Raw genomic sequence first — 27386 nt, forward strand, 5'->3', positions numbered from 1 at the left:
GCTAGAGAGGGGGGAGAAAAACGGTCCCTGACTAGGAAAACCAAGATTTTGTATTTACAATTTTTCTATCAGTTAACTAGTTAAACATGTCATTGATACAGGGTTCCTCTGTGGTTCACGTATGATTTATATATACACACGTATATGAATGTATACACTCCATCCTAGTCACATTCAGGAAAAAAAAAGGGGGAGTGAAGCCTGGCCTGAAGCACCGAACCGTTGCTAGTGATGAGCTTCTGAAATTAGGACACTTTCGTCAGTGCATTCGCCTCCAGAACAGAAAAACAAAAGTTTAAAAATAAAAGATACAGTGGTTGATTATAAAATAGATATACTCCCCAAAAGACTATAAAATCAAAGCTTCAAAATTAATCCTCTGATGCTGTTCTGCTTTCCAACACTCGTCTTTTTTCCATTTTCACGGCCAGCTGTTTAAGATTGACATCACAAAGCTGCTGAGGAAAACGGTTACAACCGTTCACTTAACCGAAGCCGAAACGCCGCCGGGTTGACTCCGCCCCCGGACGACGCGGTCACCCACGCCGAGGGGAGGCCCCACTAGAGGAATCCGGCTGGGGCTAGACCCCAACCGGGTGACGCGGGGGAGACGCTCACCGCCCGCGCTGGGGCGTTTCCGCAGGCTTCCCGCGATTCAAAATCTACGGCTCACGCTTCGCCACGTCCCCCTCAGGAGAATGTCAGGAACGGCGAGGGAAGGAAACGTCAAAAGTGCTCACGCGGCGAAATTAAAGGTTGGAACGCCGAGGGGACGCCCGGCCCCGCCGCCCCCGCGGGCTAACAGACTGCGTACGGCCTAGCGCCCGCTTCGGGCCACTCTTCGCCTGCAGACGCCCCGGCGCCCTCGCGCGGCATGACGCGATCCCGGCCGGCGCGCTGTCGTCACTGTGCGTCGGCGTGGGCCCTGCGCGGGCGGGGGGCTTTGTGAGCACCGGAGCCGAGCCGTCCGGCTTCTTATTGTGTCGGCGTAGCAGCTCTCGGGGCTGTGGAGGATCCAGACTGCCGCGCCGTTCCCGCGTTTGCTACGCCGGCCCAGCGGTGAGTGCAGCTCCTTCCGGGCCCCGGCCGCGCGAGGCGGGTAGGGGCGCTCGGGCCGCGGGGGCCCGCTTCCCTGAGGCTGCAGTTGGGTGAGGGAAGACAGGGCCGGGAGCCGAGGCCGGGGGTCGCAGTGAGCTCTCTGTTCTCTTCACTCTCGCCGAGGCTGTTTAATTCGGAAGCTCCAGGTCCAAGACTTGCTGCCGAAAATAATTTTTTTTCAATTGACCTGTTTGCAAGTCTGCTCTGGCCGCCGCCCACTTCTCCGGCCCTTGGACTCTGACCAAGATGTTCGTCAAGTTTTTGCAGGGTTTTAAACTTAACCCTCGGTATTCCTTTGTTTAGTATGTTCAAACGGAGACAGTTGTGTGGCGGCAGATTCCCTGTATCAGATAGTTGCAACCGCGCTCTGCCGCTTTAGTGGTCTATTGTGTATTGTGAGAAATAGCTCCGGGAAATTAATAGGTAAATTCCATAGTTTCTCTTATTTTCCCTTGCAGTTTGTCTCCCGCCTTCAACCCCCAAAGCCACAGTTTGCCTAAAGAGGGCAAATCCACTGTACGGTGCTTGTAGATAAAAATCTGTAAAGATAGGACACCAAGTTCTGGTGTAACGAAAGCATTCATGCAAGTAGTCACATTCCCAAGGCCAGTGTTTCACAAGCCATTACTGTATATTGTTTTCAAGTTGTTTTCTGTGGTTGTTGCTTTGGAATTGTGAGGGCATTGTAGAGTTGTAGGGTTTTATGGGTGGGTTCCTGATGCATTTACTCTCACTGGTCAGTTTGCCTAGTCCTGGAGAGACTTGACATTAAAAAATAACTTTACAGTCTATTATGCCATCTAAATAACTGCTGCACTGTTGCTGATGGGTGCAGTCTCTTTCACCACTAGTCCCCCTTTGCCTGTAGCAAACTGCCAGAGATATTATCCTTAAACTATTAAAAGTTGTCACCAGAAGAGGGGAGGAGACCAAGGCCAAAATATGTTTCTGTGTCCATCTGTCTTCAAAGTTGTGCATTAAAAAAAGTATTCTTAGTGCTACGGGGAGTATATTGCATTTATTTTGATTAAAAACTTTTCTAATTAGTTTTGTTGACAAATAGCTGGAATGAAGCTGTATTATCTAAAGTGTAAATCACTTTTAGAATTTACTGAATAAATTGAAAAGAATATAAATTGTATTCATCGTGAAAATAGTTTTCTAAAATAGCGTTTGTTTTTTCTTTTCAGATATACAGCCCTGAAGAGTCTACTTTTTCCCCCTCATTTTTTCCCCTGCAGTAATAAATCCTATTATGGAGACTCAGAAACTTTATAAAGGGATATAGTTTGAATTCTGTGGAGTGTAATTTTGTGTATGAATTATACTTTTAAAATATGAAGGGTTTTCAGAAAGAAGGCTAGTAGAGTTAATTACTGGTTTATTATGCATGAGCAGTAATTTTGTTGGTAATACAGTACCTTAGGCATTTGTGATAACACTAGAAAGGACAAGCTGTATCTTGATAAATTGATTTACCTTTAATTACAAAATGAATGATATTATAGATGCATGATTCTTAAATGAAAGACAAGTTATTTAATATTTTTGTAAGAAGTTTCAGCTGTGGAAATTTTATGGTTAACTAGTTTATGGAGAAAATACCTTCATTTGATCAAGTATACTAAAGTGGTAGGCAAAGTTAGGAAGAAAGACAACATAATAATGATGCTGCAGGAAATGGAAACAAATACAGACAATATTTAACAAAGAAGAGTTAGCAGTTTGTGAGTTTTAAGCAAAATTCATTTCATTTGACACTGTACGCAGTATAACTGGTTTAGGTTCAACAACACTTGTAGGTGTTGACATCTCCAAAAGTTGTTAGCTGAAGCTAGTTTAACCTTCTTAAGTAAATACTATGATGATAAACTTTGTGAAATTGGCCTTTAGATAATGTGACCATATGAAAACTTTAATTCTTCTTGTTTACTAGAATAAAAGAAGATTAAAAAAAAATGTTAAAGTGCTCATAGGGAAAGAAGCCCGCATATAGTTTTTTCCTCTTGTAGCATAGTCATTAATTGGCTTGATATCCCGGCTTTGTAGCTTGTAACCGAAAGCAAATTAAAGGCATAATTTAGGTATTCTATCCTTGTTTAGAATTTTTGGAATATAAACCTCCTTGAAAAGTCAAGGAGTCTTAGCATATTTTTGGAGGTGTGTCAACTTCTTTCAGGCTATTAGGTCAGTATTACGCCAAATAACGAGCAAATAACATTTGAGTTAATATAATCCCAGAAAGTATTAAATAGTATCTTCGTAATTTAGGAGAGATATTCATCCTACCTGAGTATCAACTCAGGTATAAATCCAGTAAAGAAGGTGTAGTGAATTTTCCATAAGTAGGGGCCTATCATTTGATTCTTTTTTATGGAAAAAATCTAATGTGAAGGGAAGAGAATTGTCATGTGAAGGGTTTTAGCAGTCAAAAAGTAAAATGACTCATGCACAAAACTACCTCCCAAAGACTTTTCCCAGATCCCTTGTATCAAAAAATTAAGAGTATGATGGAAGATAGCACGATCTTGTCAAATTGGACAATCGTCAACAAACAAAAAATGAAATACGACTTTTCATGTGAACTCTACCGAATGTCTACATATTCAACTTTCCCCGTTGGTGTTCCTGTCTCAGAAAGGAGTCTTGCTCGTGCTGGTTTTTATTACACTGGTGTGAATGACAAAGTCAAATGCTTTTGTTGTGGCCTGATGCTGGATAACTGGAAACAAGGAGACAATCCTATTGAAAAGCATAAACAACTGTATCCTAGCTGTAGCTTTATTCAGAATCTAGTTTCTGTTACTAGTCTGGAATCCACCTCTAAAAATGTTTCCTCTTCAGTGAGAAACAATTTTACACATTCATTATTACCTACTTTGGAACATAGTAGCTCGTTCAGTGGTTCTTATTCCAACCTTTCACCAAACCCTGTTAATTCTAGAGCAGTTGAAGACTTTTCCCCAATGAGAACTAACCCCTACAGTTATGCCATGAGTACTGAAGAAGCGAGATTTCTTACTTACCAGATGTGGCCATTAACCTTTTTGTCACCATCAGAATTGGCAAGAGCTGGCTTTTATTATATAGGACCTGGAGATAGAGTAGCCTGCTTTGCCTGTGGTGGGACTCTAAGTAACTGGGAACCAAAGGATGATGCTGTGTCAGAACACCGGAGACATTTCCCCAACTGTCCATTTTTGGAAAATTCTCTGGAAACGCTGAGGTTTAGCATTTCAAATTTGAGCATGCAGACACATGCAGCTCGACTGAGAACATTTATGTACTGGCCTTCAACTGTACCAGTTCAGCCTGAGCAGCTTGCAAGTGCTGGTTTCTATTATGTGGGTAAGAAAATGTATAGCTATACATTTTATCTAGTTCATTTTGATTTATATATTAGGACACGTATGTATTCAGCTTTATTATTGTGTTTTCTTTAGGTCGCAATGATGATGTCAAATGCTTTTGTTGTGATGGTGGCTTAAGGTGTTGGGAATCTGGAGATGACCCATGGGTTGAACACGCCAAGTGGTTTCCAAGGTAATTGTTTTGAAAGGTATTTCTACACAAATTCTGTGCTTAAAAGGAGTAGGCATACTTGAATGATTAAGTTTACATTTCAATATAACAAAGCTTCTTTATACCATTAGGGAATTAGCCTTTTTAAAACACCAAATTGTAACGTTAATTGTTTTGGTACAAAATGTTGTAGAATGTTGTATGATTTCTTTTGTAAGCCATGTATTCAGGATATAATTTAACTTATTCTTGATGAGTCACAGTTATGGCCATACGTTTCATTTATGTTTTCCATTTTGCTTTAAAGAAGACTTAAGTATTATAAAAATATGTAAAATAGAACGAAAAGGAGATAAGTAAGAAAAAGATAAGAAGGAAAAAGGAAAATAAGGGACATGAAATGGATCTAGGAAAAGGATAAATACAAAAATGCATATAATAAAAGCTGATTGTACAATCAGTATTAAGTCTGATTATAATTGTAAATTATTTTTTCTCTGTACAATTTTATCTTGTCAAGGGAGATATGTCAAATATCTCCCTTTAGTCACTCTGTTTCTCCCACTATGTCCTATTTTTTACTATAGCCTAGAAAGAATTTAGAGGCAGTGCTGTTGATGGAAATAGAATTAGAAATTAATTCTGTCTTTGTTACTGAGTAGCTATGTGAACTTGGACAAGTCATGTGACACCTTTGATCCTTTCCTCATTTGTAAAATGAGGGAGTTGAAATAGATAATATGGTCTTTTAAAAAAATTGTAAAATGTACCTAACATAAAATTTGCCATTTTAACCATTTTTAAGTATACAGTTCTATGACATTAAGTACATTCACATTATTCCTCATTCATTACCACCATCTATTTCCAGACTTTTTTTAAATCTTCCCAGACTGAATCTTGTACTCATTTCATTAATTCCTCATCCCTCCGTCCCTGCAGCCCCTAGCAACCACCATTCTGCTTTCTGTCTCTATGAATTCGACCATGCTAGGTACTTTATATAAAAGTGGAATCACATCATGTAGGTAATGTTTTGACTGGTGAGTGCCTTTCACAATAATGAGGAATCTCTTGAACCTCTTTAATATTCATAATGTATCAAGATAAATTGTGACTTTTTAATTCTCAAAAGTGATACATATTTTGTTTACTTTAAATTATTATTGTAGGAAAAAAGCATGTTCCATTGTCAGAATTGTATTTTCTTTTCTTTTTATATTTTTGGCCCCACCACATGGCTTGCGGGATCTTAGTTCCCCAGCCAGGGTTGGAACCCAGGCCACAGCAGTGGAAGGGCCGAGTCCTAACCACTGGTCCACCAGAGAATTCCTGATTGTCAGAATTTTAAGTGATTTGATTGTGCTTGGCTCTATGAGAGTATGTACATATAATTTGAAATTTAATACTGTATTAAAAAGACAGAAACAGCTTTCCAATTCCAGTGTTTCAGTTGCTACATTTTGTCCTTTATAAAACAAAACCAAACAAAATCTTAGTTTACTTCTGTAATTTGTGTTTTGTTTTAGATGGTTAAGTAAGGGAAAAGGCCAGTGGTGCTTTTTGTAAGCAACAGATTTCAATTGTGGATAATCTTTAATCTCAGAAAATGAAAAACCAAAGTGGATAATCATTATCACTGTATTTTAACACAATTTATTCATTAATTAAATATTTATATGCCTACTGGATACTGTTTTATTTTATTTTTTCCCTCTTAACATTTTTAGTAATAATCATTTGGAAGAAGAGGTAATAGGGTTTACATTTCTATATACAAAGGAATTTCTGTTTTTCATCAGTATTGGTATTTACACAACAGTGTGGAATCAAATAAAAAACCAAGCCAAAGCAAAAGAAAGAAGAACCAAATTAAAGTGAAAGGCAAAAATTGTGGTACCATTGCATATGAGGTTGAAAGTGAAATGAATAGGCAGACAAATGCAGATTTTGCAGCAGACCAGGAAGAATACTGGGTTTCATTTCGATTGAGCATGATAATTCATGACAGTAACAGCATTGTCTGAAGGCAAGAGTCCTAGGAATAAGTAGTTGAAAGTAATGATGGGAAATCAGACATCATCATGAGGATCTTTTTTTCCTTTCTAATATCTTTTTTTTAAATTGAAATATGTGACACAATATTATATTAGTTTGAGGTGTACTACATGGTGATTTGATATTTGCATACATTATGAAATTGTTACCATGATAAGCCTAGTAACCATGTGTCCCCATACAGAGTTATTGCAATATTATGACCATATTCTTTATGCTGTATATTACATCCCCATGGCTTATTTATTTTATAACTCAGGTTTGTACCTGTTAATCCCTTTCACCTATTTCCCTATATCCCCCTGATCACTATTTTAGATGCTGGGAATATATCAGTGAATAAGACAGACAAAAATCTCTGTCCTCATAGAATTTATTGGAGAAGGGGGAAATACGGGGCAGCCAATGTTCATTATACTTCCTGTCTTTAGTCGTTATGAATATAAGTTAGTCAGTCCCAGGATAAAAATACTTTAGAACTATATTAAGATCATGAACAATGAAAAGCTGTATTCTCTGCATGATGAACTTGAGTCTTGAGCATGCTTACATGATCTCTACTAAATCTAACCATTTACCAGTTGAAGGACATTTGGGGCAATAATGAATAAAGGCACTCTAAACATTAGTAAACCTTTGTGAACATATGTTTTTGTTTTGCTTAGGTAAATGTTGTACTTAGGAGTGGGATTAGTGGGTTGGATGGCAAGTTTTGTTTTCTATTGTAACTTTAGAAGGAACTGCCAAATCGTTTTCTGAAGTGGCTGTACCATTTTAAATTCCCACCAGGAATGTATGATACCTCTAAGAATTCCAGATTCTTAATGACACACGGTATTGTCAGTCTTTTTGATTTTAACCATTCTAATTGATGTGTAGTGGTATTTCACTGTGATTTTAATTAGCATTTCCTTAATGATTAATGATGGTGAGCTTCTTATTTGCCATCTATATACAGTTGTCCCTCAGTATCAGTGGGGGATTGGTTCCAGGACACTCCCAGGGATTCCCCTCAAGAAACCAAAATTCATGGATGCTCAAGTCCCTCATATGACATAGTACAGTCAGCCCTCTGTATCTGTGGGTTCTTCATCCTTGGAACTGTATTTTCTTTGATGAAGTGTCTCTTTTAAATTTCTTTTTTTTTTCATTACTAAGTTCCGAGACTTTTCAATATATTCTGGATACAAGTCCTATATCAGATGTCTTTTGCAGCGTTTCAGTCTGTGGCTTGTCTTTCCTTTTCTTATTAGTGTATTTGATGAGCAGAAGTTTTTAATTTTGAAGATGTCAGTTTATCAATTTTATCTTTTATGGATTGTGCTGTTGGTCTCTTAGCTAAAAAATCTTTACCTAACCTAAGGACAGAAAGATTTTCTCCTAGGGTTTCCCTGGTGGTGCAGTGGATAAGAATCTGCCTGCCAGTGCAGGCGACACAGGTTCAATCCCTGGTCCAGGAAGATCCCACATGCATGAGCAGCTACGCCTGTGTGCCACAACTACTGAGCCTGTGCTCTAGAGCCCGTGAGCCGCAACTACTGAAGTCCTGTGCCTAGAGCCCGTGCTCCGCAACAAGAGAAGCCACTGCAGTGAGAAGCTCGTGCACCGCAACGAAGAGTAGCTCCGGCTTGCCGCAACTAGAGAAAGCCCGCATGCAGCAACGAAGACCCAACACAGCCAAAAATAAATAAATAAAATAAAAATTAGAGGAAAAAGAAAAGATTTTCTCCTGTGTTTTCTTCTAGAAGTTAAATTGACAGGTTTTGTATTTAGGCATATGATTCATTTTTAGTTTGTTTTTGTGTATACTATGGACATAAATCAAGGCTTGTTTTTTGCATATTTTATCAAGTTGTCTAGCACCGTTTGTTGAAAAAACAAAAGGGAAGAAACAGAAACATGTTATATGAACTTCCTGGAACACCATTGAGAAATTCTAGTAGTTTGAAAGCAAGTATTTGGGAAACACTGTCACATGTATAGATGAAAATACTTGATTCTCTATTTTTTAGAGAGAGGGTTTGTGTTAAGTATAATGGTAGAGTGGACAATGGAGATAGATTAGCAGATATTTTGTGAAAGATCACATTTTAGGAATAGCAAATTAAAGTTTCTGCTATGTTAAGTCCCCAAAGTAAATTATCTAGAACAGTATTTTTCAAGCCTTAGCTTGTGCTCCTTTGAGATCCAGACCTTTTTATTGTTGTGATTGTATTAATGCAATCAAACAATATCACAATGCATCAATGCATAGTAAGAATTTGTAATATTGTATGAGAGTTTTGTTCCTGTTAGATGTGTATATGTACTAGGTTGTGATGTAAAATGTTTGTACTTTGGGATACAATCAAATAATTTGAAAGCCACTTTTCTAGAGTAATCAGATTATATTTTTGTTATAAAAGAACTTAAAAATTTTTCCTTTTACGTTTTAGGTGTGAGTTCTTGATACGCATGAAAGGGCGGGAGTTTGTTGATGAGATTCAAGCTAGGTATCCTCATCTTCTTGAACAGGTAAATATGTTTTTATAATTGGCAACATTGAGTTCTCCTAGATAATAATTACAAATATGATTAGAAGTGACAATTACATCTGTTTTCTCAATTATAGTTACATGTTTTGTGTCCATCTTAATGGACATGTTTGTTCAGGGGCTTTTAAAAAATGACTCTTTTTTCCTTTTTTTTGAAAAATCACTCAACCTGCCACTGTACAAATTTGTGGTGGGGTTGGAGAAGAGCTTTAGTGTCTCCTCCGTATTTTTGAGAAAAACAAAATAACTTGTTAGCAGTTTGGAGTCTCTGAGTGTGATTCAGCTGAAATATGACTTTCTAAGTGGGATGAGAAACCATTAATACTTTTTCCTGTTTTCTTGAAACTAGAGAAATACTTGAATTCTAATTTGGAATTGGGTGATGTATAAGGAAATGTTTTATGATGATTAAAGTAAAACAGCAAATTGAAGTATGTTTTCAAAAGCGTGTATACAGTAATTAAGATAAACTTAATGTTGCTATGTTCAGGTTGTTTGAGATTTCTGATTTTATCTATTATTTTTTTCTACTGTTTCATAGCTATTGTCAACTTCAGATACTCCTGGAGATGAAAATGCTGATCCACCAAGTATGTATGAAAATATTCCAAATATAGGATAGGATTTTTTTGTCAGAATATTAAGAATGAAAGTATGTAAACAAAGGACTTCTGAGGTCATAGAAAAAAGTGCTAGAAAGTTAATAAATATTATGTATCTACTAAGATTCATGACATTTTTAGAGGATTCTTGGAAGTATTCTAGTTTTTGTTCTTAAAGTGCTGACATTCTCACTGGAGAGACAAGACAAGTGCAAAAGAAAAACAACTTCAGGGAATACCAAATGAGAAGAGCAAATAATAAGCCCTCCAAAGAGGAAATGTTTGTATAAGCTAGCATGTTTGGAAAGACCCAGTTCACATGGTTTGAAAATTGGGCTAGATATTAGGTATTTGCCAGGTATGTAGTAGTTTAGTGCAAGGATAGGAAATATGTCTTCTGGTTATAATTTAATTTTAGCCACATCTGGCATTTAGTGTATAGTGTTATTCAGGTCTCCTTTTTCCTTATTAACTTTCTGTCTGGATGATCTAGCCAGTCTTGAAAGTGGGATATTGAAGTCCCCTACTATTATTGTATTGCTCTCTATTTCTTCCTTTAGTTATGTTAATATTTGCTTTAAATGTTTAGATGCTTCAATGTTTATTGCATATAAATTTACAATTGTTTTGTGTACTTCTGTGTACTTTTAATGAGTTGACCCCTTCATCACTACATACAGTGATCTTTGTCTCTTGTCACTGATTTTGACTGAAAGTCTATTTTATTTTATGTAAGTATAACCATTCCTCATTACTTTTGATTACCATTTGCATAGAACACCTTTTATATCTTTTCATTTTCAACCTTTCTGTGTCCTTAAAGCTAAAATGATTCTTTTATAGGCAGCATACTGTTGGATCTAGTGGGTTTTTTTTAATCCATTCAGCCATTCTGTGTCTTTTGATTGGAGAATTTAGTACATTTACATTTAAAATAATTATTGGTATTGTAATTATTGATATATAAGGACTTTTTATTATGATTTTATTAATTGTTTTCTGACTTTTTTTAGTTCCTTCGTTCATTTCTTCCTCTTTTGCTCTCTTCCTTTCTGATTTATTTTCTGTAGTAGTGTGCTTTAATTTCTCTGTTGTATTTTCTGTATGTACTATAGGTTTTTTCTTTGTGTTTACCATGAAGCTTATGTAAAATATCTTAGATACAATAGTCTATTTTAAGCTGATAACAACTTACCTTCATTTACAAAAACTCTACAGTTTTACTTCTTCTCACCCCATGTTTTACACTATTGATGTCATACATTTTATATTCTGCATCCAGTAACAAGTTAATATAGTTATAGTTAATAATATTATTGTTTTGTGTTTTTTATTTTTATGTTTTTTTCTATAAATATTTCTTTTTTCTTTTAATTTTTATTGGAGTATAGTTGGTTTACAATGTTGTGTTAGTTTCAGGTGTACAGCATAGTGATTCAGTTATACATATACATATATTCGTTCTTTTTCAGATTCTTTTCCCATATAGGTTATTGTAGAATATTGAGTAGAGTTTCCTCTGTAAGTCCTTTTTGGTAATCTATTTTATATATAGTTATGTGTGTATGTTAATCCCAAGCTCCTAATTTATCCCTTCCCCCCACATTTCCCTTTTGGTAACCATAAGTTTGTTTCTGAAATCTGTGAGTCTGTTGCGTTTTGTAAATAAGTTCATTAAATCAGTTTTTAAAAAATTAGATTCCATATATGAGTGATACCATATGATATTTGTTTTTCTCTGACTTCTCTTAGTATGATAATCTCTAGGTCTATCTATGTTGCTGCAAATGGCATTATTTCGTTCTTTTTTATGGCTAATATTTCATTGTATATATGTACCACATTTTCTTTATCCATTCCTCTATCAGTGGATGTTTGGGTTGCTTCCATGTCTTGGCTATTGTAAACAGTGCTGCAGTGAACATTGGGGTGCATGTTTCTTTCCAAATTATGCTTTTCTCCAGATATATGCCCAGGAGTGGGATTACTGGATCTTATGGTAGTTCTGTTTTTTAGTTTTTTAAGAAACTTCCATACTATTCTCCATAGTGGTTATACCAATGTACATTTCCCATCAACAGCATAGGAGGGTTCCCTCTTCTCTACACCCTCTCCAGTGTTTATTGTTTGTAGACTTTGATAATGGCCATTCTGACTGGTGTGAGGTGATACCTCACTGTAGTTTTGATTTACATTTCTCTGATAATTAGTGATGATGAGCATCTTTTTATGTGCTTTTTGGCCATCTGTATGTCTTCTTTGGAGAAATGTCTATTTAGATCTTCTGCACATTTTTTGATTGAGTTGTTTTTTTTTGACATAGAGCTGCATGTGCTGTTTGTATATTTTGGGAAGTAAGCTCTTGTCGGTCGCATCATTTGCAAATATTTTCTCCCATTCTGTGAGTTGTCTTTTCATTTTGTTTATGGTTTCTTTTGCTGTGCAAAATATATTGTTGTTTTTTAACTTATGCTAGAGATACAGTATAGGGTGTTATGAATTTGACTACATATTTACCTTTACCAGTAAGTTTTATTTCATGTTGTTACTTAGCATCTCTTCATTTTAACTTGAAATCACTTTAGTATTTCTTCTAAGGCAGGTTTAGTGTTGATGAACTCCCTCAACTTCTGCTTGTCTGGAATGTTTTTATCTCTCCTTCATTTCTGAAGGACAGTTTTGCCAGTGTTCTTGGTTGGCATTTTTTTTTTCTTTTAGCACTTTGATATATTAAGTCATTCTCTCCTGGCCTTCAAGGTTTCTGCAGAGAAATGTGCTGATAGCCTTAGGGGGTTCCTTTGTATATGAGGAGTCATTTTTTTCTTGCTGCTTTCAAAATGGTTTCTCTGTCTTTTAATATTTTGACTATAATGTGTCTTGGAGTAATCTTTGGGCTGATCTTACTTGAGGTTCCTTGAGCTTACTGTTTGTGGATATCCATATCTCTCCCAAGATTTAGGAGCTAAAGTTTTCAGCTATTATTTCTTTAAGCTTTCTTCCCTTTTTTCTGTCTTCTGGGATTCCCATGATTTGACTGTTTATTCATTTGGTTGTGTCCTATAATTCATGTAGGCTTCCTTCACTCTTTCATTCTCTTTTCCTTTTGTTCCTATAACTGGCTAATTTCAAATGATCTCCATTTGAGTTCTCTGATTCTTTCTTCTGCATTAGCAAGTCTGTTGTTGAAGTTCTCTATTGATGTTTTTCAGTTCTGTCCTGGTATTCTTCAGCTCCAGGTTTTCTGCTTGATTCTTTTTTGTGGTTTCTGTTTCTTGATTAAACTTCTGATTTTGTTCATGCATTGTTATCTTCATTTCATTTAGTTGTTTATCTTTGTTCTCTTGAATTTTGTTGAGTTTTTTTAAGGTGACTCTATTGAGTTCATTGTCAGGCAAATCATAGATCTTCATTTCTTTGGGGTCAGTTCTGGATCTTTATCGGTTTCTTGTGATGGTGTCATATGTGCCTGATTTGTATGATATTTATATGTAGCCTTGCCTTGGTGTCTGTGCATTTGAGGGAGCAAACGCTGCTTGCAGTCTTTATTGACTGGTTTTGGCAGGTGAAGACCTTCTGCTTTCAGTCTTGATGGATACTGAGCTGTTTCTGGGTTTGTAGCTGGGACCATGGTCAGGGATTCAGGTGCCTGGTACAGGCCAGTCTTCTCAAAATGGCTCTCCTTGGTCTTGGAATACACTTGGGTTTCATAATCTTATACCTAAATCCCAAAGCCTCCCACAAAAGGCACTTTTGTCCTTGGATGGATTCTAAAATGTTGTTGTGTGGGGTACAAGTTGGGGGCAACTTAACCGGCAATCTTGCTATCATAGTTTCCTGCATCCTTCTTAAGGTATGTTCCTCACTTGGCTTCCTGGACACCACATTCTTTTTTGTTTTGTTTTGTTTTTTTTCAGTACGCAGGCCTCTCGCTGTTGTGGCCTCTCCCATTGCGGAGCACAGGTTCCGGACGCGCAGGCTCACGGGCCCAGCCTCTCTGCGGCATGTGGGATCTTCCCGGACCAGGGCACGAACCCATATCTCTTGCATTGGCAGGCGGACTCTCAACCACTGTGCCACCAGGGAAGCCCTGGACACCACATTCTTGGTTTTCCCCTATTTCCCTGGTTGATCATGAACAATTTCCTTTGGTGGTTACTCCTTTTTCAAACCTCTAAATGATGGAGTACCTCTCAACATTCAACCCAAATGTATTTCTCCATTTCCTGAGCTGCCGACTGTTTAACTACCTGTTTAAATCTCTACTTGTTTATACTGGGTGTCTCAGAGTTAATATAACCAAAGCAAACATTTTCTCCCTGTCCTTCATCCTTCAAATTTGCTCTTTCTCTGGTCTTCCCAACTCAGTTAATGGCACTCACTTCCTAAGGTCAAAAGTTGACTTAAGTTAGACATCATCCCTGATTCCTCCTTTTACTTGGTATATTTAATCTGTTAGAAGTCCTTCCATCTCTGCCTTTATAATATGTCCCAAATCTTACCACTTCTCTCCATCTCCACCACTATTAGCCTGATTCAAGCTGCCATGAGTGCCATAACGTCATTTTATGACTTTTTGTCATAAAATCCTAACAGGGCTCCCTGATTCCATTTTACCTCATTAAAATTTATCACAGAGCTGCCAGAATCATCTTTTGAAAAAACAAATCAGGTTTTATCAGTACCCTACTTAAAACCCTCCTAGAATATTGTAGCAAACTTAGAATAAAATATAAATTCCTCAAAAGGCTCTACATCATCCAGGCATCACCCTCATTTCTGACTTTGGATCACCTTTTTGTTTCTTAAATATATCAAGCTTTTCTCTTGACTTGAGGCTTTTATACTTGCTGTTCTCTTTGCCTGAAAGACTTCTTTCAGATATTCCCATAGCTCACTCCTTATCTTTCAGGTGTTTGTTCTGGCGTGTTCTCTCTTCAGACAGGGTTTCCACATATGTTTGAGCAAGGGAGCACATGCACATTGTATATTTATTTTTATTATAAAACAGTTTTCCAGCAGGTGGCAGTAAAGTGTCTTGAAGAATTATGTCATTTTGTAATTTTCACAGAAGTGCCATATTGGCTAACATTGACCCTGTTCTCAGAAAATGCTTCTCTGATCACACTCATCTATCCACCTTTCTAGGTCTTGTCCATCCTTTAAGTTCAAACTCTAATGCCATCTTTTCCATGAAGTTTTTGTTGATTTCCCCCACTTTTCTAGCTGAATTAAGATAATTTTTCACTTCTAAATTTGTGTAGCATCTCAGTTTCCAAAATTGACTGTACATCAGAATCATTTGAGGAATATTTAGAATATTCCTATGCCCCATCCCGAAGAGTCTCTAATTAAGTAGATCTAGGATGTGGGAAGTGGTATTTTTTAAAAGTACAGCCTATTACTACACTCTCATTTGATGCTTATCAGGTTCAAACATTTGTTGGAGTTATAGGTAGTTGGTGTATATAGCTCATCTCCCTTACCAGGATATAATCTGTACTAGAGTAAAGACTGTATCATAGTCATTATTCTCTGTATTTTTATATTTATGGAATTTATACAAATACATGTCTTTTAAACTAGTTGTTCATTTTGGACCTGGAGAAAGTTCTTCAGATGATGCAGTCATCATGAATACACCTGTGGTTAAAGCTGCCTTGGAAATGGGCTTTAGTAGAAGCCTGGTAAAGCAGACAATTCAGAGTAAAATCCTAACAACTGGAGAGAATTACAGAACAGTTAATGATATTGTGTCAGCACTTCTTAATGCTGAAGATGAAAAAAGAGAAGAAGAGAAGGAAAGACAAACTGAAGAAACAGCATCAGGTATTTGGGAATGTTAGTCACCTGCGTTACTTCCATTGAGGGCTCATAGGACTGTCTCACATGTTGCAGGACAGTGAGCATCCCCGTCTGTCCACTAACTGCTAGTGACAGCCACCAGTCATTTCCAGCCTCACATCCCCTTCACTGTGGGTAATGTATCACCCTAGTCGAGAAGCACCGACTACAGTTGTTTTTGTTTTTGTTTTTGTTTTTTTGAATGCTTATTTTCCAAGAAGATTGCTGATTTATGCTAATCAGAGGATTTTAGCATAATTCCTTTCTTGAGCTATATTGCATTTCTTCCTCATACATTAACAAATTTAAACTATTTTGAAAAAGCAAGATTTTATAGTTGGGTGCCTGTCTTGTTTCTACTTTTTTTTTTTTTTTTAAGTTCCTTCAAATCATATTCTTAACATGGTGTTTGACTGTCTAATCCTTGCTTAGTGATCCTTATGCAAAAAATAGAACCCATGATGAAATCCTAGGCTTTGATGAGAAGCACCTGCCCAGTCCAAAGATAGTAGAGAACTGATTTTGGTATTCATCCAGTTTTATGTTAAGCCTCAGACTCCCAAAACAAGTCTTTTGAGTAATCATTCCTTTAATAAATGTTAATTGAGGATGAGCACCTGTGCCAAATAATGTGCTTGCTATTCATGGTGCTTGCTTTCAAGGAGCTTATAGACTAGCTGTGGAAACTAGTATGCAGAAGATAGGGTTAAAGGACCAGCAGAGGTGAAGGTTGCATATATAGTGTAAATTGGGGCATTTGGGTTGGAAGACACTTTCTCAGTTTAAGCTTTTAAGTAATGTTAGGAATAGTTTGAGAACCTCATTGTTTGGCCATGTTACACAGTGTTTGAAGTCTGATTTGTAGTTGAGACAGGTTTGTGTTTAAACCCTGGCTCTGTCAGTTACCAGGTTGGCAATTAACTTAACCAGACCTCAGTTTTTCTCATCTGTAAAATGGGGATGATAACAGTACCAATTGCATGGAGCAGCTATAGGAATCAAATGAGATGTTACAAGTAAAACAGTTTAGCACAGTGCCTAGAACATCAAAAAAAAATTTTAAGTAGATTTATTTGGGAAATGGGAAGGGCTTCGTGAAAGAAAGGGCCTGAGGAAAGTGAAAAGATTTTAAGATTGTTAACCAGTAATAAAACACAGGTTAAATGAAATCACTGTAATAAAACTGGTCACCATAGTTTTGTGACTTTCTTATTCTTCGTAAGGTTCAACGAATAGTCTTAAATTATGGATTTTTTGTTGTTTGTTTTGTTTTTGGCCAAGTGGCATGTGGGATCTTAGTTTCCTGACCAGGGATCGAACCACGCCCCCTGCAGTGGAAGTGCAGAATCTTAACCACTGGACTGCCAGCGAAGTCCCTTGAATTATGGATTTGAAATTGTTTCTTAATAAGCAAACAAGTCAGAAAAGGAATAGGGAGGAAGAATTTAGGTTACTAATAAGAGAAGATCATTGAGACACCTGACTACATCTAGACTAGAATGGGAAGTAAGCAAAGCCAGGAGACAACTCTTGTGTTAGTAGTTGGGAATGACATGGAGATTGAAGAACAGATGTTAGTAGTGAGGTGAATTAGTAAGGTAGAAGGATATAAGTTGTGGTCAGAGAAGGGAATTCCATAATTTTGAGATGAATAGAGCGTTTGACTTCTAGAAAGAAGTAAAAGGTGAAGGAAATGGTCTTTCTTTTTCCCGGAACTTTACAATAGACTTCTTTTTTATTTCTCATTAAACTTGTAAATATGGAAATGTACTTTTTTTTTTTAAGGTTGAAAGCAGGCAATTAAATATTATGATCAACAGAAGAGGAACTTTTTGAAAAATACTGTAGGAATTTATGCCCATACTCCATAAATGTAGGAAATTTAACAATGGATTTCGTGCTTTTTAAAAAAGATTAGGCTTGATTCATACGGAGTCTTTTTTAATTGCTATAAACCTAGACCTTTATTATTTTTTATTTTATTTTTTTCTGCGGTACGCGGGCCTCTCCCTGCTGTGGCCTCTCCCGCTGCAGTGCACAGGCTCTGGACACGCAATCTCAGCGGCCATGGCTCACGGGCCTAGCCGCTTCACGACATGTGGGATCTTCCCGGAACAGGGCACAAACCCGTGTCCCCTGCATCAGCAGGCGGACTCTCAACCACTGCGCCACCAGGGAAGCCCAAACCTAGACCTTTATAAGACAATATTGGTAGCTAATTATGTGCCAGATATTGTGATAAGTACTTCACATGTATCTCATTTAATCCTTACAACTCTTTGAGAAAGGTACTATTATTATCTGCATTTTACAGATGAGGAAACTGAGGTGTATGGAGGTTAGGGCACATAGCTAGTAAGTGGCTAAGCCAGTGTGGAGCTCTAGGTCTGTCCTAACTCTACAGCTCAAAGTCTTCAACACTGCTTACTGCTTCTTAAACATGGAGTTGAAGACACTAATCTAGGAGACCTGATTCTATAACTGATTCTTTCTGTGACCTTGGATAGGTCACAGTTAATGATATTGTGAGTCTGTCTCTCCCTATCTGAAAATGAGAAGCAGTCATACCTGCCTTGTTTAATTGATAGGATCTTTTTATCAAAGGAGACAATTCATATGAAAATGCTCATAAAAGTGAAGTGATATAATGCAAAAAGAAGTCAGTAGTAATTCCATGGGGGCAAAGTACAGAGGTTGCAAATTTATACTGCCCTCTAAAATTCTCTGCTTAGTCTCAGCAGGATAAAGCAGGGTTCTAAGACAGGTAAATATATAGACTTTAATAAGTTAAAAAAACAGAGACCATGTGTGTACTTATATATAATATGCCTTAGCTAAATCTTCTGAAAGTTTTCCAAGTGACAGACATTAAACTGCAGAGGAGTAATTTTGTCCTTCTTTTTCCAGCTCCTATTTATTTAGTGTCTGAATTGTTCATAGGGTTGGTTGTTAGTATATGAGTGTAGTTGGAGCAGTTTATAATCTAATGGATTTTTCTTTCTTTTTTCTAACATGAAGATGATTTGTCCTTGATTCGGAGGAATAGAATGGCTCTCTTTCAACAGTTGACATGTGTGCTTCCTATCCTGGATAATCTTTTAAAGGCCAATGTAATTAATAAACAGGAACATGATATTATTAAACAAAAAACACAGATACCTTTGCAAGCAAGAGAACTGATTGATACCATTTTAGTTAAAGGAAATGGTGCTGCCAACATCTTCAAGAACTGTCTTCAAGAAATTGACTCTACATTATATAAGAACTTATTTGGTGAGTTTGTTGGTAAAGTTATTTTAGAAATTCTTGGGATTATGTTCATCTTTGTGTTTGACAAACAAAACGAATCCAATTAGCAAACTATACATTTAACTTGTTCTAAAAAGTGAAGTCTTTTATTACCCAAGTAGCATGGCTAAATAATTTCTGATGATAAATAGCTAGAATCTGTGTTGTTCAGGATATAGTAGGTGAAAAATAATAGGTAGTAGATGAAGCAGTCTTGTATTTGGTAGAGTGATGCCTTAAAAAAAATTTTTTTAATTGAGATATAGTTGATTTACAATATTATATAAGTTCCAGTTGTACAGCACAGTGATTCAAAATTTTTGTAGATTATACTCTGTTTATAGTCATTATAAAATATTGGCTATATTCCCTGTGCTGTACCATAAATCCTTGTAGCTTGTTTATTTTATACATAGTAGTTAGAACCCCTTAGTCTCCCTATCCTTATCTTCCCCTCAACTTCCCTCTCCCCACTGGTAACCACTAGTTTGTTCCTTATATCTTTGTCTTTATCTTATTTGTTATATTCACTAGTTTTATTTTTTAGATTCCACATACAAGTGATAAAATAGAGTATATGTCTTTCTCTGTCTTATTTCACTAAGCACAATACACTCCAGGTCCATCCATGTTGTTGCACATGACAAAATTTCATTTTTTTATTAAAAAAATATTTTTAATGAGTTATTAGAGTGATATCTTTGTTATGTTTTTCTTTCTTCAGTGGAAAAGAATATGAAGTATATTCCAACAGAAGATGTTTCAGGTAAAACAAAATTAAGACTTAGGACCAATATGAAATATTACCCTTTCATTTTTTTTAATGGAAATTTCTGTTGTTACTAGGTCTGTCACTGGAAGAACAATTGAGAAGGTTGCAAGAAGAAAGAACTTGTAAAGTGTGTATGGACAAAGAAGTTTCTATTGTATTCATTCCTTGTGGTCATCTGGTAGTATGCCAGGAATGTGCCCCTTCTCTAAGAAAATGCCCTATTTGCAGGGGTATAATTAAGGGTACTGTTCGTACATTTCTCTCATAAAAGAAAAATAGGCTATATGTTGCCTACATATAAAAGTATTTAAAATACTGTTTGAACATTTGAAGCTATCTGAAGTAAAAAAGGAATTATTGGTTCTTTAATTAGTAACATTTTTGTTCTACTCTGCTTTCTTTGGTACTAGTAATCTTGTTTCCAAAAGAATACCATATATAATATTTAATCTTAACCTCTGTTTATATGAAAGGTAAGATTTATGTTTGAGCTATATTACTGTACATGTATGAACACAGGAGGAGTTAAAGGAGCAATCTTAATGCTATTATGTATCATTTTAGGAGTGACTAGGTTTGGTATTCTTTCTGAAAGCTTTGAGTACTACTTTAGAATGTAGTTGAAAGAAATGGAAACCAGGAGCTCTGGAGTTTATCTCAGTTATATTGCCAAATTCTCATTGGTGTTTTTTCAGTTGTGTTGTAAAATAAGGATTTTTCTCTTACAGGTAAAAAAGCTTTTCCCTAATTTGTGAGAAACATCTTAATAAAGGTCTTTAAAAAGACTACACCATCGATTTTTTTCCTCTGATTTAAAAAGTAATTTCTGTAAGCCTTCACAGGGTTATATAAGGATGAGATAATGTACATAAGCATAGTATCTGTCACATTGTAAGCACTTCAGATGCTAGTTATTAAGTTAAAAAATTGAATTCATGAAACATTACCATGAAGTGTTTTTTTTAATAGTAATGGGATTTATGAGAATTTCCTTTAGATGGTAATATCTGTCTAGTTGCTTTGTATATTATAGATATTATTTGAATTAAAAATCCATATCAAAAATTATTAACAAACAGAATTATGTAAATCTTCATTGGAATTTAAAAAAATAGTTTAATCATTTTGTTGTTGAGTAAGTGTTGGTGGGATGAGGAGGTGGAATACAGGCAATGGTAAGTATCTTTTTTTGGGTCCAGTCATATTTGACCTTTCCCAGGTCTGGGTCTATGGCAGACATCTGAGGCCAGGTGGAAAGGAGGTCTAATATTAAAAACTCTTCTTATCCTAAAACTCCTTTAGATCCCTTTAAATAGAGAATATAGTAGGAAGAAAGAAAATTTATCCTTTTTTTTTTTTTTTCCCCCACAGAGCATAGGTGCTCTTTAATGACGGTTAAATAAAAATAGGCAGGAGTTCTATAGAAAACAGTATCCATAAGGCCCTGGCATGCATCCCAAGGGCCATGGGGGTGGGTCCTGTGCCACCCTGGCCGCAGCATGGCCCCTTTCTTCTGTGACTTGTGGGACGCTCACCACTTTTGGCCTGGGCCTGGGTCCCCAGAAAGCCCGAATCCTCTGCTGGGCAGAGAGCTGCCCTGCAGGCTCCACGAAACTTCCATGGGCCCAGGCCTGGCCTTATAAGAAGTCTGAGGCTCTGTGTCTGTCAGGGAGCTGCAGCAAGTTTTCCATGATGCAGGAGAGGTCCTGGCTGATGGGGGTGTGTGTGGCAAAGCCAGGAGCAGGTGTGCTTGTGAAAGTCTGGGGCCCACCAGCTGGACTCTTGCTTTGTTTCCATCCTGATGTGTTGATGCATTTATTTAAGTCCAAATGCATATGTCTTGGTGCAAGACCTTATATCAGTGAGAGAAAGTTTCTCCCTGCCATCATAGAGGGAATCAAATCATTTTTGACACTGGTATTTAATAAAACCTATATTGAGGATTCACTGTGTACCAGGCACAGGGCTACTAGATTCTTTTAATAATTAACATGTGTTGTTAGCTGAATTGTGTCCCCCAAATTTGTATGTTAAAGTCCTAATCCTGAGTATCCCAAAATGTGACTGTATTTCAAGATTGGGCATTTAAAGAGGTAATTAAGGTAAAATGAGACCATGTGAGCCCTAATCCAGTACTGTATGACTGGTATCCTTATAAGAAGAGATTAGGGCACAGACACACCCAGGCAGTGGACCATGTGAAGATACCTGAGGAAGACGGTCATCAGCAAGCCAAGGTAAGGACTTCCCTGGTGGCACAGTGGTTAAGAATCCGCCTGCTAATGCAGGGGATATGGGTTCGATCCCTGGTCTGGGAGCATCCCACATGCTGCAGAGCAACTAAGCCTGTGCACCACAACTACTGAGCCTGCACTCTAGAGCCAGCGAGCCCCGACTACTGAGCCTGCGTGCCACGACTACTGAAGCCCGCGCACCTAGAGCCGTCTGTGCTCTGCAACGAGAAGCCACCACGAGAAGCCCATGCACTGCATTGAAGAGTGGCCCCCGTTTGCGGCAACTAGAGAAAGCCTGCACACAGCAACGAAGACCCAACATAGCCAAAAATAAAAATAATTAATTAATTTTAAAAAAATCTTGGGAAAAAAAAAAGCCAAGGTAAAAAAGCTTCAAAAGAAACCACGTCTTCCAACATCTTGATTTCAGACTTCCAGCCACCAGAACTCTGAAAAAATAAATTTCTGTCGTTTAAGCCACCCAGACTTAGTACTTTGAATGGCAGCCCTAGCAAACTAATACAAGGTGCTAAATAATTCAAAGCACGTTAGCTATAATCCTTCTGTTTGGCTGTACCCTGCAGGCCTGCAAGCCCTTTACTTGCCCCACCTGTAGACAAAGACCGAAGAAAAAGCCCAAAGTCAGTGACAGAGACATCAACGGTTTAATGCAGGGGTCCCCAACCCCCAGGCCACAGACTGGTACTGCTCTGTGGTCCATTAGGAACTGGGCCACACAGCAGGAGGTGAGCGGCGGGCGAGCGACCGAAGCTTCATCTGTATTTACAGCCACTCCCCATCGCTTGCATTACTGCTTGAGCTCCACCTCCTGTGGGATCAGTGGCAGCACTAGATTCTCATAGGAGCATGAACCCTACTGTGAACTGTGCATGCAAGGGATTTAGGTTGTGTGCTCCACATGATAATCTAATGCCTGATGATCTGAGGTGGTGATGCTAGTGCTGGGGAGTGGCTGCAGATGCAGATCATCATTAGCAGAGAGCTTTGCATACAGACCATAATAAATCAGTTGCTTGCAGACTCATATCAAAACTATCAGTGAGTGGCAAGTGAAAACAAGCTGAGGGATCCCACTGATTCTGCATTATGGTGAGTTGTATAATTATTTCATTATATGTTACAATGTAATAGTAATAGAAATAAAGTACACAATAAATGTGCTTGAATCATCCCAAAACCGTCCCTCCCCCCACCCCCGGTCCATGGAAAAATTGTCTTCCATGAAACTGGTCCCTGGTGCCAAAAAGGTTGGGGACCACTGGTTTAATGGATAGGGGGATTTTCCATGTCTGAAGTAAGGTCCCCCTGGAGTGACATTTCACTGTCTGGTAGAAGGGGACGGGACATGGCATCAGGTACCAGTTACAAGGCGAATTGATGTCAGGTTGGCTCTTCAGTTACCAGGGAAACCAGCAGAGGTGCCATGCCCCTCACTGCCCCTTTGATAAGCTATCTTAGTGGAGATGTTCTGATCTAAAGTCAGAACAATCATTAGCTGGGACATAGTGCAAGTAGGTAAGGTCAGTAAGGTGAGTAGGGTGTAGGTGAAGCAGGCACTGGTTGAGCAGGGGATGTACAGAGAGCAAGAGAACAGCCATCTTGAGGGCTGGACCATGCACCTTTAAACAACTGCAAAATAAAGTTTGAACATGGGTCTACTTTGACTCCTTAGCATGTGCTTTTTAGGCAAATTGTCCAACTAAGCTGTATTAATATTTTTGAAAATTTCATGTGCTACCATCCAGCATAAAAATTAACTTTCTATTTGAGTTTGAGAGTTTATCTTGTTTGGCTTTATTCAGCTAGTCAGTTTTTTTATTTTTTATTTTTTATTTTTGCGGTACGCGGGCCTCTCACTGTTGTGGCCTCTCCCATTGCGGAGCACAGGCTCTGGACGCGCAGGCTCAGTGGCCATGGCTCATGGGCCCAGCTGCTCTGTGGCATGTGGGATCTTCCCAGACCGGGGCATGAACCCACGTCCCCTGCATTGGCAGGCGGACTCTCAACCACTGCACCACCAGGGAAGCCCCAGCTAGTCAGTTTTAATAATGTATAAAAACATTTTTGCATTCAGTAAAAATACTGCATAAAGTATAAGTAAATGGTAATGTAATTAATATGTTATCCACTAGCCAAATCCTCATATGCACCTAGATCAGAGAGTAGGATTTAACTTCTTGCTGGATAAGTCCCTTTTTGCCCTTCTAATGATAATAATCAGTGTCATTATGGGATTTATTATGTTGAACAAATAGATGAAATGTCAGATCTTTGTTAGGTTTATTTATTGCCTTATTTAATCCTTAATACCTTAAGAGACTCGTTATCCCTTTTTTTGTAAATGTGGAAATTTAGGCTCAGTGAAATGATGCAGGTTGCCAGAGATATGTGTCTCAGCATGTTCCTCCTTGGGTTTATCTGTCTGGGACTCTGTGCTTCCTGGACTTGGGTGACTATTTTCTTTCCCATGTTAGGGAAATTTTCGACTACAGTCTCTTCAGATATTTTTCTCAGGCCCTTTCTCTTTCTCTTCTTCTTCTGGGACCTCTATAATGTGAATGTTGGTGTGTTTAATGCTGTCCCAGAGGTCTCTGAGACTGTCCTCATTTCTTTTCATTCTTTTTTCTTTATTCTATTCTGTGGCAGTGATTTCCACCATCCTGTTTTCCAGCTCACTTATTCATTCTTCTGCCTCAGTTATTCTATTGATTCCTTCTAGTGTATTTTTGTTTCAGTTATTGTGTTGTTCATCTCTGTTTGTTCTTTAAATCTTCTCTCTTTGTTAAACATTTCTTGTATCTTCTTGGTCCATGCCTCCATTTTTTCCCCAAGATTTTGAATCATCTTTACTATCATTACTCTGAATTCTTTTTCAGGTAGATTGCCTATCTCCTCTTTAGTTGTTCTTGTAAGTTTTTATCTTGCTCCTTCTCTGTTGTCTCATTTTGTCCGACTTACTGTGTTTGTGGTCTCCTTTCTACAGGCTGCAAGATTGTAGTTCCTCTTGCTTCTGATGTCTGCCCCTTAGTAGGTGAGGTTGGTCCTGCTGCTTGAGCAGGCATCCTGGTGGGAGGGACTGGTGCCTGCCCTCTGGTAGGTGGAGCTGGGTCTTTTCCCTCTGGTGGGCAGGGCCGTATCAAGGACTGTGTTTTGGGGTGGCTGTGAGCTTAGTACAACTTAAGGCAGCCTGTCTGCTGATGGGTGGGGGTGTGTTTTTGTATTGCTGGTTGTTTGGCTTGAGGTGTTCCAGCACTGGAGCCTGTAGGCTGTTGGGTGGGGCTGGGTCTTGGTGCTGAAATGGGGACCTCTGGGAGAGCTCATGCCAATTAATATTCCCTGGGGCCTCTGCTACCAGTGTTCTTACCCCCACAGTGAGCTACAACCAACCCCCACCTCCCTAGGATACCCTCCAAGACCTGTTGGTAGGTCTAGCCTAGGTTCCTATGGAGGGACTGCTTTGTGCTGGGTCCCAGTGCATGTGAGACCTTGTGTGTGCCCTCCAAGAGTGGAGTCTCTGTTTCTCGCAGCCCTGTGCGGTTCCTGCACTCAAGCCCCACTGGCCTTCAAGGCTAAATGCTCTGGGGGTTCTTCCTCCCAATGCCAGACCCTCAGACTGTTTTGGAGGGCTATTTTTATGTGGAAATGCCCCTGTGTAGGTTTTTTTTTTAATTTAATTTTACTTCATTTTACTTTACTTTTTACTTCACTTCACTCCACTTCACTTCACTTCACTTCACTTTTTTACCCTCCTTCCTCAGTGTATGCTGGCCATTACCCCTTTGATAGGGGGTGTAAGTGATGTTGTGGTGACCAGAGCCTGCACTGGACGTTGAGTGGGGCCTTCCCTTTGCTCTTGGTTGTCACTGCCCTGTCTGGGGTGGGGCCTACTCCCTAGTTGTTGGCGTAGAGGCCCCCAGATCTGTTTCTTAGCTGAGCTGTGCAGGCAGCTCAGACTCTGGACTGGCCCAACACCTGCATGTACATGCCCACAAAGCCTACAGCTGCTAAAGCCACACCCATCTCAGCTACGGGAGCACTTGTCTGGGTGTTCCGCAGGCACTGGATTTATGAAGCCATCAGCAGAGGTGTAACTCCTCAGTTTGCTCATCTGCGAGGAGAGATTTCAGCTCTTCTTCCTTAGTCACACAGTCCCTGGGGCTCAACTGTGGTTTCAGCCCCACCTCTGCGTCTGCTCCCAAGGCTGCCAGAGCATGCAAGTCCATCAGGTGGGAGGATGCTGGGGCAGCAATCGGGGGAAACAGGCAGCCCAGGTGGGGAGGGGGTAGAGGAGGTGATGGCCAGGGGTGTGTGAGCCTACTCCAGCGGGAGCCGTCCCCAGTGTCTGTGGAGGCAGGGGCTGGTGCATGGGGAGAAAGGCTGCAATGGCGGCCTCACCCTTTGCACGTCACTCAACAATGGCACTTTGCTTCTGTGGTGCTCTGGGCTTCCTTCCATGAGCATTCCCGGTTGCGGAGCTCCTCACTCCCGTTGTTACTGGGCCCAAGCTCGTTCTGCTCGACACATGGCAGGCCAGTAAATCAGGAGACAAGTTGTTGGAACAAGGAATAATGATTTTGATTGGAAAGCTAGCAGACTGAGAAGATGGCGGACTAGCATCTTCAAAAAACCATCTTACCTCAGGCTGAATTAGGGCTCCTTTTATACAGAAGAGGGGGAGGGGGAGGGTCCACTGTGGCATTGACCAATGGCTGAGCAGGACCACTAGCTGTTGCTCGTTGACAGTTGCTTGCTTGGGGGAGGGGCCCACTGTGGTGCCTGTCAGTGGCTGAGTGGGACCGCTACCAGTGGCTCATTGATGGTCGCTCACTTCGGGGAGAGGCCCACTGTGGCACCAACCAATGACTGAGCAGGGCTGCTACAGCTCATGCCTGCCCCGCCAGTATTACTATTACCCACTGTCAATGTCCATTCCACAATCTTGTGGGAAAGGAGGCAATGAACTTTCTGGCCAGTTCCTACTGAACAGGGGCAATGAGGGAGTGATTGTGAAATGGAATTGATCAGCTTTGGGTCGGGAATACTCCTTAAAATTTTTAGTAACCAATACAATTCTCTTTATCTACAACTATTTGAATCTGAGGAAATTACTTCTACAATGAAATTTTCACCTCAATACTTATGCTTTTTGAAGAGCAACCTTAACCCTTCTAAGGGTTCACAAACCCATTGCTCTCTAGGCCTCTCAGGAGTTATGTCATTTTCTGATGACAGTGGTGCTGCTTTAACCCAAGTGTGATGAATCCATGGCTTTACTCCAGCTAACTTGACAGATGAGTGTGTGGTAAGTAATATCACTTGTGGTCCTGTCCACCTTGCAGTCAGCTGGTGTTCAGGCCCTTGCTCTCTCCAGGTTTTAAGGAGAACTCAGTCTGTAGGCCAGAAAGGATATAAGGCT

General features: G+C 38.9%; 1 protein-coding gene across 1 annotated transcript; it reads left to right on the forward strand.

Moving 5' to 3' along the window:
* The first annotated feature begins 469 nt into the window (after nt 1-469).
* LOC307190767 (baculoviral IAP repeat-containing protein 2) lies at nt 470-20498 on the forward strand. The gene is made up of 9 exons (XM_079930172.1): nt 470-1059; nt 2289-4446; nt 4542-4641; nt 9114-9192; nt 9754-9802; nt 15398-15640; nt 18674-18928; nt 19668-19709; nt 19790-20498. The coding sequence occupies exons 2-9, from the start codon at nt 3546-3548 to the stop codon at nt 19981-19983; spliced, it is 1863 nt and encodes a 620-aa protein (XP_079786298.1). The 5' UTR covers nt 470-1059; nt 2289-3545; the 3' UTR covers nt 19984-20498.
* The last annotated feature ends 6888 nt before the right edge of the window (nt 20499-27386 follow it).

Source organism: Stenella coeruleoalba, assembly GCF_951394435.1.
Source record: "Stenella coeruleoalba genome assembly, chromosome: 8".
Lineage (NCBI taxonomy): Eukaryota > Metazoa > Chordata > Mammalia > Artiodactyla > Delphinidae > Stenella > Stenella coeruleoalba.